Source organism: Microcebus murinus, chromosome 6 (assembly GCF_040939455.1).
Source record: "Microcebus murinus isolate Inina chromosome 6, M.murinus_Inina_mat1.0, whole genome shotgun sequence".
NCBI lineage: Eukaryota > Metazoa > Chordata > Mammalia > Primates > Cheirogaleidae > Microcebus > Microcebus murinus.
In genome coordinates, this window is record NC_134109.1 from 3,965,332 (window position 1) to 3,979,414 (window position 14,083).

Sequence of the window (14,083 nt, forward strand, 5' to 3'; positions counted from 1 at the left end):
CTTTTATAAACAATGATTTCAGTGTTGGAACTAAGAACTCCTTGCCTAACCCGAGCTCACAAAGATTTGCTCCCAAGGTCATTCCTGAATTTACCTTCTTTTTCTTCATGCCCCTCACTCTTTCCGACTGCCTAGGCCTGACAGTTCTGCTGCCTCTGTTTTTTCTCCTTCCACTCAGGCACCCTTTACCCCACTTTTATCTCCTTTCAGCGGTGGCTTCTTAAAATTCTCAAATCAAATCACACTCCAGGAGGGCAGGATGTCTGTTTTGTCCATCAAGAGTCCCACGTGCTCAGCGCAGGGCCTGGCACATAGTACGTGCTCTGAACGTATACATTGCACTGGGTCACGCTGCCCCTCCAGTGGCACCGCATGACCCCTGGACAAAGTCCAGCCTCATTGTCCTCCATGGTCTGGCCCTGCCCATCTCACCCCTTGCCCACTGCGTTCCACTGCACTGGTCACCTCCCTAATCCTGCAACGTGCCAAGCTCATTCCCACCTTAGGGTCCTTGCACAAGCTGCTCCCTCCACCCAGAATTCACCTCCCACGCCTGCCACCCTTCCCAAGCCCGGCTCCTTCTGCAGTCAGAGCTCAGCCTCAGGTTCACCCCTCCCCCCTGAGGCCCTCCCTGACCGCCTCCTCTGCAGCAGCCACCCCTCCCCGACACCCCATCACACTAGCGCATCACCCTAGCTTACTGTCCCCAGGGAGCTTCTCTTCAATCAGATCTTTTTCCGGTTTCCAACTTGACTTAGTAGTTGGCCATCCCCCAGCCTCCCCGGGCCTTGAGGATGGGGAGGAGCAGGGAGGAGGGTTCCCGGCCCCTCTTTTGCTGATCCCATCCTCTGGAGCCTTCCGTGCTTATCCCGGTCCTGGAAGATCTGCTGTCTACTGCCTGTCCCCACTCCCCTATGGTAGGCGGTAATGTTGGTGGCCCACAGTGAACCTGGCTTCCTGGTATTCGTGCCTGTGTGACGTCTCATTCCAGGTTGACTCTGGGCTTGACCATGTTACTTGTTTTGACCAGCGAAGTATGAGAAGCATGATGGAAGCAGAGGTTTGATAAGCTCTCCACGCTGGGGCTTGTCCACAATGGAATGCAGCTGCCATGCTGGCAGGAAGCCACACTAGCCACGTGGAGAAGCTGAGCAAAGGAGAACCAAGGTTCCTGGGATGGCAGCTGAGCTCCCAGCCTGCCTCCACTCATGTGGCTGGAGTCCCCTTGGACATTTCCCTCCACTTGAGCCTCCAGATAACTGCAGCTATATGAGTGATCCCTGCTGACACCACACGAGAATTGCAAGAAATAATAAATCTTTGCTGTTTCAAGTCAGCGTTGTGGAGTTTTCTGTTACGTAGCAGTAAATAACGGGTACACCTGTGGGCATGCCATTGGCAAAGCCACGTGCAGCCCCTCCGCCTCTCCACCTGCCTCCCCTGCACGTCCAGCACTCTCGAAGGGTGGGCAGTGTGCTCAAGCCCCGCGCCCCCCAGTCCAGTCACCTGCTGCCTCCACAGTGGGCAACGAGGAAAGCACATGACTTTAGTGACTCCTAGCAGGGCCTCCACACCCCTCCAGGGCCTCAGCTCCCTGCGGGACAAGGGGCAGCAGTTAGGGATGGCTCCTTGGAGTTCCCCAGCACCCCTACCTGGACAGCACTGGATCCCAGGGCGCCCTGCTGGCCGTGTCCCCGGGGTTCCTGGCTGGGGGCAGCAGGCAGTTGCCACTGAAGCCCGGGCAGGCCCCTCCCTGCAGCTGGGTACCCAGGGCCGGCTCCGCAGGCCACTGCGGTCTCAATGTCTGTGTGTGGAGCCTCAGCTCGCAGGCACGCCTGGAGGGCGAGGGAAGCGGCGGTTGGGACGCCTGCAGGAGCAGGCTGGCCGGGTGCCTGGCCTCCCAGGTGGACGGAACAGGTTTGCTTTCCGAGGGACGGAGGGGGCTGGCAAAGGGCTCGCCCGGACAGGCCACATCGCTAGGGGCCACCGTCGCTCGCCCATGGGCTGAGGACAGGCAGGTGCAGAGGTTGGGGGCCTTGGGGCTGTCCCCGATGGGGCTGGGGTGGGGGCGGCGCTCGACTCCACTCGGAAGGCCGGGAAACTGAGGCATCGCACAGCCTCTTCCATCCAGGAGAGCTGCGCTCTGCTCCCGGGGAGGGGAGGGGAGAGGAAGGCAGGGGAAGGGAGGGGAGTGGAGTGGAGGGCAGGGCAGGGCAGGGAAGAGCAGGGGAGGGCAGGGGAGAGCAGGGGAGGGGAGGGGAGGGCAGGGCAGGGGAGGGCAGGGGCAGGGCCTATTGCGGCCACTTCCTGGGGAAGAGAGCAAGACCCAGAATGGGAAGGGCCTGCGGAGGCCGCAAGGCGAGCGGCGAGCGGGCTGGGGTGTTTGCGGGTGGGGCCCCAGCCGGAGGACCCGGCCGCCTGAGCAGGGCATCCGTGCATCCCGCGCTCCTGGCGGCCGGGGTGTCCAGGTCCCCCACGCTCGTGGGGCCCCTGCAGAGGCCGCGGGCTGCGATGACGGCCTTGGCCGCCAGGGGGCGGTGCCGGGCCGCGCCGGGCCGGGCCGCCTGGCTGGGGCGCCACTGGCCGGCTGCCCGCGGGCTGCTTCGGGCGCTGGGACCACTGCGGCAGGGGCGCTTGCTCCTCTCCGGGAGTGCTCCGGGGATCAAGGGTCATCCCGCCCCCCCTATAAACTCTCTGCGGCCTCGGGGCAGATAAGCCAAGTCGACGTCCCCCCAAGCCTCAGTTTCCCCTCGTGTCACCTGGGGGAAAGCAGTTTCGAGGACATAGGGACTCAGGTCCGGTCGGCTGGGGCTCTCGATGGGGGGTGAGCACTTGCACACTCAGGGGCCGCTGGTGCCCGCTAGCACTTGTCTTAACTGTGAGACCTGGGCCTCAGTTTCCCCCTGCCTCTCTTCGCTGCAAACAACGCTGTTTATCTAGCACAGCCCCAAGCGGACAGTGGAAGTAGGGTGGGGGGCGCAGACGAGGCGGGGGCTGTCTCGCAGGCCGGCCGGGTGCGCCGTCGCGGGAGGTGCGGGGCCCAGGGCCTGTCTCCAGCCCTCCCCACGCCCAGGCCCTGCCCGCAGGACATTTCCCAGCCTGAGCACCCGGCCAGGCGGGATCCCGCCCGGATCCCGCCCGGAGATGCTGGGACGGTCAGGCAGAGGGGGAGCCGGCCCCCGCGGGCAGGAGCAGGTCTGTCCTGGGGCGAGCCCGTGGCTGCGCCGCCAGCGGTCTCTCCCTTTCTCCCTTGTGCCCAGGGCGCCCTAGCGGCCGAGCTTCCGGGGCAGCCCGGGAAGAGGCTTGGCTTGGGATGGGCGAGGGGACGGCCGCGCTCCCCGGGGCTCCCAGGCCGTCCCCGCCCCTCCCCCACGCCCAGCACCCCTGGCCCCACCCACTGGCCTGATTAACTCTTACTCCACTTAGTCATCGCGTTTATGGGGCACCCTCCCAGCAGGGACGGGCAGGCCCCACCCCTGTGGGCTGGCAGAAGAAACCTCCATCTAGCTGGACACTGGGGGAGGTCCTGTGGCCAGGTGACACCTGGAAGGAGGCCACGCAGACTTCAGGGGAAGCGCATCCCAGGCAGCGGGGACCGCAGGTGCCAGGGTCCTGAGGCCCAAAGGCCAAGGTTGCCAGCGGCTAGCAAGGGGTCTGGCCTTGAGGCAGGGCAGGGGCGCTAGTGTGAGATGAGCAGCCAGGGAGGGCTTTTAGGGAAAGAGGCGGGTCTGACTTTGGATTGGGCAGGATCCCCTGGGCTGCAGGAGGCCGAGCTGGACCTGAGAGGTGGGATGGGGCAGTGAGGAGGGGTGGGGGGTGACTCCTCCTTATCTCAAGTGGCCCCCTTGTCCAGGAAGTCTTCCTTGCCCACTCACCTCTGGTCTCAGAACAGGCTCCAAGAGCCTGTTTGGTGAATAAATTAGTGGGCATGTCTGCTCAGGAGTGCTGGCTGGCAACCGACTGCCTGGCCAGGGCTGGAGGAGCCCAGCCCACCCTCCCAGCCTGGCTCCCAGTCCCCCCATCTTGTGCGTGGGAGGAGTGGCCACAGCTTTCATCAGCGTTCCCAGAGTCCAGAACCCAGTGGGGTTGCTAGAAACTCACAAAACCAAAGCTGGCCCTTCTAGGGATGCCCTGGAACTTACAGGGTCTCTTTCCCTTCTCTGAGCCTCAGTTTCCCTACCTGTAAAGTGGGCCTGCCAACTGGACCTAGCACACTGGACAAGCCTATGAAGTCATGACCATGAGACAGCATTTGCCAAAGGGGCCTGCCCCTTTAAAAGCCTACCTTATGGCCGGGCGTGGTGGCTCACGCCTGTAATCCTAACACTCTGGGAGGCCAAGGTGGGGAGATCGCTCAAGGTCAGGAGTTTGAAACCAGCCTGAGCAAGAGCGAGACCTCGTCTCTACTAAAAATAGAAAGAAATGAATTGACCAACTAATATATATAGGAAAAATTAGCCGGGCATGGTGGTGCATGCCTGTAGTCCCAGCTACTTGGGAGGCTGAGGCAGTAGGATCGCTTGAGCCCAGGAGTTTGAGGTTGCTGTGAGCCAGGCTGACGCCATGGCACTCAATGTAGCCTGGGCAACAAAGCGAGAGTGTCTCAAAAAAAGAAAAAAAGGTCCTTGCCTGCGAGAGTGGCCACTGCGTTGGTGCTCTGGGGCTTGGACCCTGGCTAGCCAGAAAATAAACCTCCTCTTGTGTGATTGCAAAAAAAAAAAAAAAAAAGAAAAAAAAAGTCATCCTAGCAGCTGTTATTGGAGCAAGCTTCATGCTGAGCATGGCTGTGTCCTTAGAGGGCTCAGCAGACGTCACTCTTGTCTCTACTGGACAGATGAAGAAACCTGGGCTCTGAGTTCTTGCCTGTGGCCTCACCACAGTTGGCAGGTGCATGGTGGCCTTATCATTTACCTTCTAAATCAAGACCTGTTACGAGGGAAAAGGACGCTGTCACAATTATGCTGTGACGACAAAGACTATCTTGGCCAAATCCCCTAGTTAGTTAAGACTTTTTCAAGTGATGGACCTGTTTCCAAAGGGCCTAAGCAAAAAAGATAATCTGTCAACTCATGAATGGGAAAGGCCAGGTCCTCAGGCAAGGCTGGATGCAGGGATCCTACAGGGACCCAGACATAGGTCATTGGGGCTGTGTCCCCCTGGGGGGCAAGAGCACAGTCTCAGCATGTGAGGGGAATGGTCCCCGGGCTCCAGGCTCCCACCCAGTGCCCCAGTGGGCACCACGGGAGAGCAGGAGCCCACTTTTGTGCAGCAAAAAGTGGGCAGGATCCTTCGTGACTATTTTGGCCATAGCCCTGTTGATGGTCGCCAAGGTGGTTTCCAGTTTTGTTTGGGTTTTTTTTGAGACAGAGTCTCGCTTTGTTGCCCAGGCTAGAGTGAGTGCCGTGGCATCATCCTAGCTCACAGCAACCTCAAACTCCTGGGCTCAAGCAATCCTCCTGCCTCAGCCTCCTGAGTAGCTGGGACTACAGGCATGCGCCACCATGCCTGGCTAATTTTTTCTATATATATATTAGTTGGACAATTAATTTCTTTCTATTTATAGTAGAGACGGGGTCTCGCTCTTGCTCAGGCTGGTTTTGAACTCCTGACCTTGAGCAATCTGCCTACCTTGGCCTCCCAGAGTGCTAGGATCACAGGCGTGAGCCACCGCGCCCGGCCTCCAGTTTTCATTATTAAAAATGCAGCAGTGACCCTACCTCCTTAGTACTTGGAAGTTACCAGTATTCTCTTCAAAGGATTAACAATGAAAGAGTTAGAGTTGAGATGTAAGATTCGCTCTGAATTCTTTTATGAAATATTGAAGAATTAAGCAAGTTAACAAAAAGCACGGCAGCGAGCGTCGGATCTGTAACTCGGCCCATGGGCAAGTGTCTGCCTGGGATTAGGTGCCTTGGCAAGGAATGGCTGGGCCAAGAGCTTGAGCATGTCCCCTGCTGCTGGGGGTTGGCGCCCGCCTGACCTTGCCTGACCTTGCCGGCACAGGCTGATCGGTCTACTTGGTTTTTGCCAACAGGCAAAGTAAGAGTTTGTACATTTGCTGGTGTCTAGCGAGGCCGAATCCCTTCCTGTGTTTCTTGGCCCACGTGTGAATGGCCTATCCACACCCCTTGCCCGGTTTCCTCCTGGGTTGTCTAGCTAGGTTGCAGGGGCTCTTTGTGCACTCAGACTGTTACACCTTTGCTATGTATGTTGAACCCTTTGGCTTCTGGCATGTCCCTTGTCTGCACCTAGTTCTGTCCTGTCTTTGGGCTGCACTGGCATCCCAGGCTGAGCTCTGGAAGACCAGCTGGGTGCGATGGGGAGGAGGTGGGGACAAGCCCAGCCTGCCTTGGGGGCGGAGGGAGTGGCTCTTGGTGCAGGTGTGGATCCCTAAAGGCCAGGTGAGCATTGGCCTGGCCAGGAGGGAAGGGAAGGACCTGGGTGAGGTGGGGTGGGTGGTGGGACACCTAACCTCTCACCTGGTCCTGCCACTCCTGTTCTGGCCTTGCTGGTCTTGCTACCTGGAACACCTGCCTTCTGACATCTGAAGATCCACATGACTCATTTCACAGATAAGTGACTGGGGCTCAGACAGGTGGAGCTACTGGTGAGCAGCTGATTGGGTAGGACCAGCATGTCCGGCGCCAGCCCCTCCCTGAGGAAGCTGCTGCCGCCTCCCTCTGCACTCAGCGCACGCCCTGAACTGTGCTCCCAGCCCAGCCACCTGCCACACATCCCCTGCTCTGATGACAGGCTCCGCCGGCCTTGCTGGGGCCAGCAGGGGCTCAGGTCAGGGAGCATCTGGGCACAGTCAGTGAATGGTCCCCTCTCCTCCGGCCCCACGAGTCCGCCACCCCTGTCACTCTCAGCAGGTGACTGTGAAAACAGAAACCACAGGGTTCGCCACCCAACTTTACCTGTGCCTTCACCTGCATCTGTGCCCCATTCTGCCCCCCAAGAGCCACCCATCCCCCCAGCTGAAGGTGGCCCTCTCCCCACCCCTCGCTGGTCCATCCGGGTTCGGTGCACATGAGCATGCGCACACACTTGCGTGGGCATAGGCTGCATGTGCACACACGCACGGTGCCCCTGTGGGTATGATCACATGCCCATGCACACACACACCTGCACATACATGCACACACGTGTTATCCACGCTTTCATTCTTTAACCCTGCCTGCCCTCCACCTCCTGCCCCTTCCTCTACTCCTGTCACAGCTCTCGGTCCCTCTCCGGATGTGCTCCTGAACTCTCCTCTCCAAACAGGGCACTGTGACCTACGTGTTGCCAAATCCACATTTGTCCCAGCTGACCACTCCCTCATCCTTGGGACACCGTGGCTTCCAGGAACCCTGTGCCCTTTTGACCTCACCTCAGAGCACCTCGGACGCCTCTTGGCTCTCCCCCAGCTCCTGTGCCTCAGCTTCCCTGGTCACCTGGGAGGCATCCCAGACCCTCCTGCTCACGCTCACACCCTGGCGGGCAGAGGTGTGCCCCTTGCTGCCCCTGGGCCCTCGTCCCGAGGACAAGGGAGAGGTCAGTTGGGATAAATGTGCATTTGGCCACTCTCGGCCCCCCCACCTCGCGGTTCTTCTCAGCAGCCAGAGGCAGCCCGAGGACACCTCATCCTCCCGTGCGAGCCCGCCCTGCCTGGGTCCTCTGTCTGTACCTGCAGCCCCGTCTCTCTATCCTGACTGAGCTGGGCACACAGACCCCGCCACAGGGAGGGCTGGAGGAAGGAGGCTGTGCTTTGGGTCAGGTCCCAGCCGGAGCGTGACAGAGTCCAAGGTCAAATCCCATTCCAAGATGCAAGATGCCCTATCCCCCCCACCCCCCACCTTGGAGCCTCCTAGATGTCTCTGGAAATCATGCTCCACCCACTCCCCTTTCTCAAGGATCCTGCCCCTTCATGGCTGTTCACACTGTCTCCTAGGCAGCTTTGGAGCTGGTGGAGGGACATGACCAGCCCTGGCACTGCTGTCCCTGGACACAGACCCTGCCACTGTCCCATGGAGGCCATACTCATGCCCACATAGGGGACAGCTTTCGCCAGCAAGAGACTCCACAGTAGAGCGGTGCGAGGCAAGCCTGTCTGGCACCATGATGAGAGTGTCACACTGGCATCACGGGAAGGACCCACAGAGCCTGAAGGACTGGCACACAGGACTTCAGGTTCACCCAGGTGTTATTTCTTAAACTAAGTCGTGGCTCCCAGGCATTCATGATTGTTTTTGTACGTAAGCCTGAAATAACTCACTAGTAAATTCCAACCCCCTCCATGGCCACCCGCTGTTCCTTAGGAGAATGTCCAAGCTTCTCACTGGCATTCTAGGCCTTGTGGGACCTGGCCCTGCCACCTGGCCTCTGCAGCCTATCTCTGCCATGCTCCCGACCTTTGCTCCAGCTGTGCCCTCTGCCAGAAATGCCCCCCGCCCCCCACCCCGGTCCTCTGGCTACGTCCATGTCCACAGGCAGCTTCTAAGCCGTGGAGAAACAAGAGCAGACCTGTTAGAGGCCTCTGGGATCGCCAGCGAGGAGGGCAAAGCCAGGGGAGAAGGAAGGCACCTGCCTTAAGGCCAAATGCACACCCTGGCATCTCTGGAGGCCCTTTCACCTTTAGCCCACAGGTAGCCATGGAGATGGACCAGTCTCAGCTCCAGCCCTCACAACTGAGTGGGGGAAGGAGGGAGGGCAGCCTTGAGCCACAGGCAGCTCACCTGGGACATCCCTTCCTAGGATGTCACCTGGGGCCTGGGAGCTCCCAAAGGCTGAATGTTGACTCCGGGACCTTTGCTCCCATAACCTTCATACTCAGAGACATCCAAAACAGGAAAGCTGGGTGAAATCCTAGGGAAACTGAGGCCTAGAGGGGGAGGAGACTTGTGGAAAGGGGAGGCAAAGGCAGGCTCAGGTTCCAAGCCCAGCAACCTCTGTACCCTTGACCCCTGGCTGATGACCTGGTTTCTGTAATGTGGTAGTTCCATGGGCCTCCCGAGAGGGATGGTATGGCCTGCAAGTCGCATGCACTCAGGTGGGGCAGGGCTGCTGGGTCTCACCAGGCTCCCTTGAGGGTACACATATGGCAGCTTGGGTCAAGGTGTGCATGACTGCCTGCCTGCTCTGAGGTGGCCAGCTCTGTCCCCTCTCTGCACCTCAGAACCTCGTCTACCTTCTGGGGCTGCCCACCTAGCCTCTCAGGGCACAGTTCTGCAGCAGGACTAGCTCGTGTGTGCATGTGTGTGGGGGGCTGGACACTCACTGGGCTGGGGGCAGGGGCCTGCCTGAGTCAGTTCAGAAGGCCCAGGTGAGACTTTGACACAGACAGGTCCCCCGACCCCAGCCCCGACTGGCTGGGGATAGGGGGCATAGAGGAGCCAGGGTAGGGCTGAGTGTGCAGAGGTGTGCACCCTGGGCCAGGCCCCCTCCCACCTGGGCAGAGGCAGGGGGACATGTTTGGATGGAGACTGCATCCTCTCCCTGGGTGAGATAGTTCTGGAAGTTGGAGACAGCATTTGGGGGAGGAAACCAGAAAGAGCCTCTGCATGGAATATGGGGAGTTCCACCCAGAGACCGTGCATGGCTGCCCCGCCTCAGAGAATGGGGGCTCCAAGTAGAAGGGCCCATCTGGGAGAATAGGAGGGGCCTCAGCTGGGCAGTCATTGCCCCTCTGGCTCTCAATGTCAACATCTGTAAAACGGGCCTGGGACTCCCAGCCACTGGATATGAGTGCATAAATTAATGCTCTGGGAATGGACACCAGACAGGCTGACTCCAGGCTCCGGAGCTCTCAGGTAAATGACCCCAAACCTTGGGCCCCTTGTGAGGCGGCTGAGCCCAGCCCACAAGCTCCAATCCACCACAAATGTCTGCAGAACAGCAGGGGCAGCCCCTGGCTGCCTTCTTGGCAGCTCCTCACTTGGAGGCCACTTCCCTGAGTGTGATTTCCTGGCCGATGCTTCCCACCACTAGTGGTGGTTGTAAAAAGAAGTAAATTAGGTGTGTTTAGACAGAGAAGGGCAAAGTGGGCACTCATAAATAGCTGTCTAAGCCAGTGGGGTGGCCCACACCTGTAGTCCCAGAACTTTGGGAGGCCCACTCAGGGGGACTGCTTGAGGCCAGGAGTTGGAGACCAGCCCAGGCAACATAGCAAGACCCCATCTCTACAAAAAAAGACAAAAATTAGCCAGGTTTGATGGCGCTGGCCTGTAGTCCCAGCTACTTGGGAGGCTGTGGCCAGAGGATCACCTGAGCCCAGGAGTTTGAGGCTGCCGTGAGCTATGCTGATGCCACTGCACACTAGTCTGGACAACAGAGCGACACCTAGTCTCAAAAAAAGAAAAAAAAAAATAGCTGTCTTCATACATCCATCCGTCTCTTGGGAGGGTCAGCTTGGAAAGCAGGGGCTGGGCCAGGGTCGGGCAGAACTCGGTGGGAGACCTTAGGAGTTGCAGCTCCTACCCCCTGACCCTCCCACAAAAGATGGGAAAACAGGCGGGAGGGTTTTCCCAAGGTCACGGAAGGTCAGGGCAGAGGGGACCTGGACCATGACTCGTGTGGCCACGAGTTAAGTTACGCACGGTGGAACCCGGGGCTTCCCTGCGGGCAACCAGAGTCCCCCGGAGCGCGGACCAAGCGCCCTCCCGGGCCCCGGCCCCCCAGCACCGAGCCCGAAAGCGCCCGGGCGCGGAGCTTTTCCTCGCCCAAAGCTGGGGTTCCGGTCGCCCCGCCCCGCCCCTCGGGGCTCGGCCCCGCCCCGGCGCGGCCCCGCCCCTCCTCGCCGGTCCCCGGCCTCCCGCTGCCTCAAGTTTCTCCGAAGTTTTCCGCGGGTCCAGCTGTGCGCCCCGCCCCTCGGCCGGTGACGTAACAATGGTGCAGCGCGGCGACCAATGGGCGGTGGCGGGGGCCGGCGGCGCGGACCAATGGCGGCCGCGGACCGTCCCGCGGTCCTGCCCGGCCCGGGCCGCACTGCGCCGCCCGCCGCCCGCGCCCGCCGCCGGCCCCGGCACCGCCGCCCAGCGACCCGGCCGCGGCGGCTCAGAGCGCGGCTGTGGCGGGCGCGGGCGGCGGCGGCTCCCCCGTCTGTCCGCCGTGGGACCTTCGCCTGCGGGGACGGTGCGCGCTCCTGCCCGCGGCCCCGCGGCCCCGCCGCCCCCACGGTGAGCCCCCTTCCCTTGCGCTCGGCTCGCGGGCGCCGCCCCCCGCCCCTCGGCGCGCGCCCCCGCAGGTGCAGCTCGGGCCGCCGACCGCAGACACCGGCTCGCCCCCGCGACCCGTCGCGGCTCGAGGTCGGGCCGTGCCCGCGGGGAGGGGACGCGGAGGAGCTGACACGCCGCGCGGCGCTGCCCTGGGTGGCCCAACCCCCGTGCACGGAGCCGCGGCCGTGACTCTGCCCAGTGACGTGGGGCGGCCGAACTTTACGTAACCCGCCCGGCGCCCCACGGGGCCCACGCAGGGTGCACCAGGGCCGCGGAGCCCAGGCTGGGGGAAGGGGCCCAGTCACGGTGTTGTCCCCAAGGACGCTGGGCTGCAGCCCAGCCCCACCATGCCCATTTCTGTGACTCATTTGCAGTGGGTAACAGTGACCCAGTGTGTGTGGACGCGGCCTGTCCGCTGTCCCAGGCCCTTTGTGACCAAGGGCTTACCCTTGAGAGAAGGCAGTAGGGAGCTTGCGCCAGAGCTGGGGTCAGAAGCCTGGGTTCAGGCTGGGACTGGGGGCTCAGGGGACAGGGTCAGGGCTCAAGCTGGGCTGCCAGTGGTTTGGGTGTCCCCGCTACATCTGGAATGGGCCCAAAATGGGACGCAGGAGACCCGGATTCTAGGCCCAGCTGTACTGTAACTTGATGACTGACCTTGGACAAGCTTGTCCCCTGCTGGAAAATGGGATGGCAGCACCCGCTTCCTCAGGTAGTGGGGGGCTCAAGAGAGGCAGCAGACGTGTGGGGGGACTGCGGGCTGTGGAGCCCCGTGCGCGCCAGTCCCTAGACTGACTTCACCCTCCTGCCTCTGCCCTCCCAGGAGCTAGGGGCGCTGACATGCAGCAAACATGTTTGTGGATGGAGGGCCGGAGCCACTCCCCCGGCCGCCCCTGCCAGAGCGCACAAAGGTCGGCCACGCCATACCCCTTTCTTACAGGTGAGGAAGATGAGGCTCCTCGTGGAAACGCTATAGACCCACAGCCACAGAACTCGGTGGTCGAGGTGCAGGAATCAGGTAGGTCTGAGTCTAGATGGATCACACCTCTGGCCTGGGGAGAGGCTCCAGCGGCCCCCACAGTGGTGAGGGGCCATCGGAGGTCAGGGTCAGGGTCGAGGTGGGACTGAGACGTGGGAACTTGGGCTGGAGAATGGATTTGGCTCAGCTTGAGATGTGGGCCCCAGCTTCCTGCCCTCCGCCTGGACTTGATGTGGGTTTGGAGAGACCTCATCCAGTTGGGAGCAGAAGCTCTTCCGCGGGTCCCGGGGCTGGAGAGGGGTAGGGCAGGGAAGGGCATCTCTAGCAGAGGTGCCAGAGAGCAGGGCAGTTTCAGGGAGGGGGTCAGGTGCAGCTAGATCAGGGATGGCGGTGGTGATTCTGGGTGGAGAGGATGGAGCTGTGGGTGACTGGAAGGGCCCGGCCGAGGCTGGAGGGGGGTAGAAAGGTCCCAGTAAGAGGGGACCCAGTGGGGCCAGGTGAGGGGTGGATGGGTGGCCCCTCTCCTGCCCCCATTTCCCAGGTCAAGGGGGCGTGGCCAAAGCCCGTGGCCCGCCCTCACCCATGCCCTGTCCCGCAGGTGTTCTGTCGCGGGGCCCATGCCTTGAGGCCGGGAGAAGCCCCGCTGCCAGCATGCCGTGGAACACACGGCGGCTCGGGGGCGGCGCCGACGGCGGGCCCGAGGGCTCGGGTGCAGCACGCTCGCGGGCACAGAAGCAGTGTCGCAAGTCGTCATTCGCCTTCTACCAGGCGGTGCGCGACCTGCTGCCAGTGTGGCTGCTGGAGGACATGCGTGCCAGTGAGGCCTTCCACTGGGACGAGCGCGGACGCGCCACCGCCTACTCGCCGTCCGAGGCGCTGCTCTACGCGCTCGTGCACGACCACCAGGCGTACGCGCACTACCTGCTGGCCACGTTCCCGCGGCGCGCGCTCGCGCCGCCCAGCGCGGGCTTCCGCTGCTGCACAGCGCCAGGGCCGCACGTGGCGCTGGCAGTGCGCTACAACCGCGTGGGCATCCTGCGCCGCATCCTGCGCACGGTGCGCGACTTCCCGGCCGAGGAGCGCGCGCGTGTGCTCGACAGGCGCGGCTGCAGCCGCGTGGAGGGCGGTGGCACGTCGCTGCACATGGCCTGCGAGCTGGCGCGCCCCGAGTGCCTCTTCCTGCTGCTGGGCCACGGCGCCTCACCTGGCCTGCGTGACGGTGGCGGCCTCACGCCGCTGGAGCTGCTGCTGCGCCAGCTGGGTCGCGATGCAGGGGCCACCCCCGCCGGGACCCCCGCTGCTACCGAGACCCCAGATGATGTGCCCGAGGAGCCGCGCCAGCGACGCTTGCTGCTTCTCGACCTGCTGGCACTGTACACCCCCGCGGCCGTCACCGGCCCGGCTCGCCGCGAGCTGCTGGGCGACCGGCCACGCTGGCAGCGGCTACTGGGCGAGGACAAGTTCCAGTGGCTGGCGGGCCTGGCGCCGCCCTCGCTCTTCGCGCGTGCCATGCAGGTGCTGGTCACCGCCATTTCGCCCGGCCGCTTCCCTGAGGCCCTGGACGAGCTGCCGCTGCCTCCCTTCTTGCAGCCGTTGGACCTCTCTGGCAAGGGTTAGACCCAGGGGCACCCTAGGCGCTGGATTTTGGGACAAAACTGTTTTTCAGAGCGTTGTACTGGGCACTTTACATATATTGATCCCTCTACAGCAGAATCTCTGCCTCGTCTGTCGCCTGCATTGGGGGCTGGGCCGGGCGGTCAGCTGGGGTCCCTGCGGTAGGTTTTCTGGGCACGGCCCCCCGGCTCACTGCCCAGCTCTGGAGAGGGGTGAGGACCAGCCTCCCACTTTGATGTAGAACCTCGGGGAAGGCGTCCCAGCGGGGGTAACAGCTGAGCTGAGCAGCAGTTGTGCA

The 14,083-nt window shown here is 62.1% G+C and overlaps 1 protein-coding gene across 2 annotated transcripts; it reads left to right on the plus strand.

Moving 5' to 3' along the window:
• Positions 1-10,959: 10,959 nt before the first annotated feature.
• ANKRD9 (ankyrin repeat domain 9) lies at positions 10,960-13,876 on the plus strand. 2 transcript variants are annotated; one of them, XM_012746513.3, is made up of 3 exons: positions 10,960-11,156; positions 12,133-12,210; positions 12,770-13,876. In XM_012746513.3, the coding sequence occupies exon 3, from the start codon at positions 12,823-12,825 to the stop codon at positions 13,786-13,788; it is 966 nt and encodes a 321-aa protein (XP_012601967.1). In that variant the 5' UTR covers positions 10,960-11,156; positions 12,133-12,210; positions 12,770-12,822; the 3' UTR covers positions 13,789-13,876. The 2 variants fall into 2 exon arrangements, with proteins under 2 accessions (XP_012601967.1, XP_012601966.1); XM_012746512.3 differs by lacking the exon at positions 10,960-11,156 and adding an exon at positions 11,449-11,904.
• The last annotated feature ends 207 nt before the right edge of the window (positions 13,877-14,083 follow it).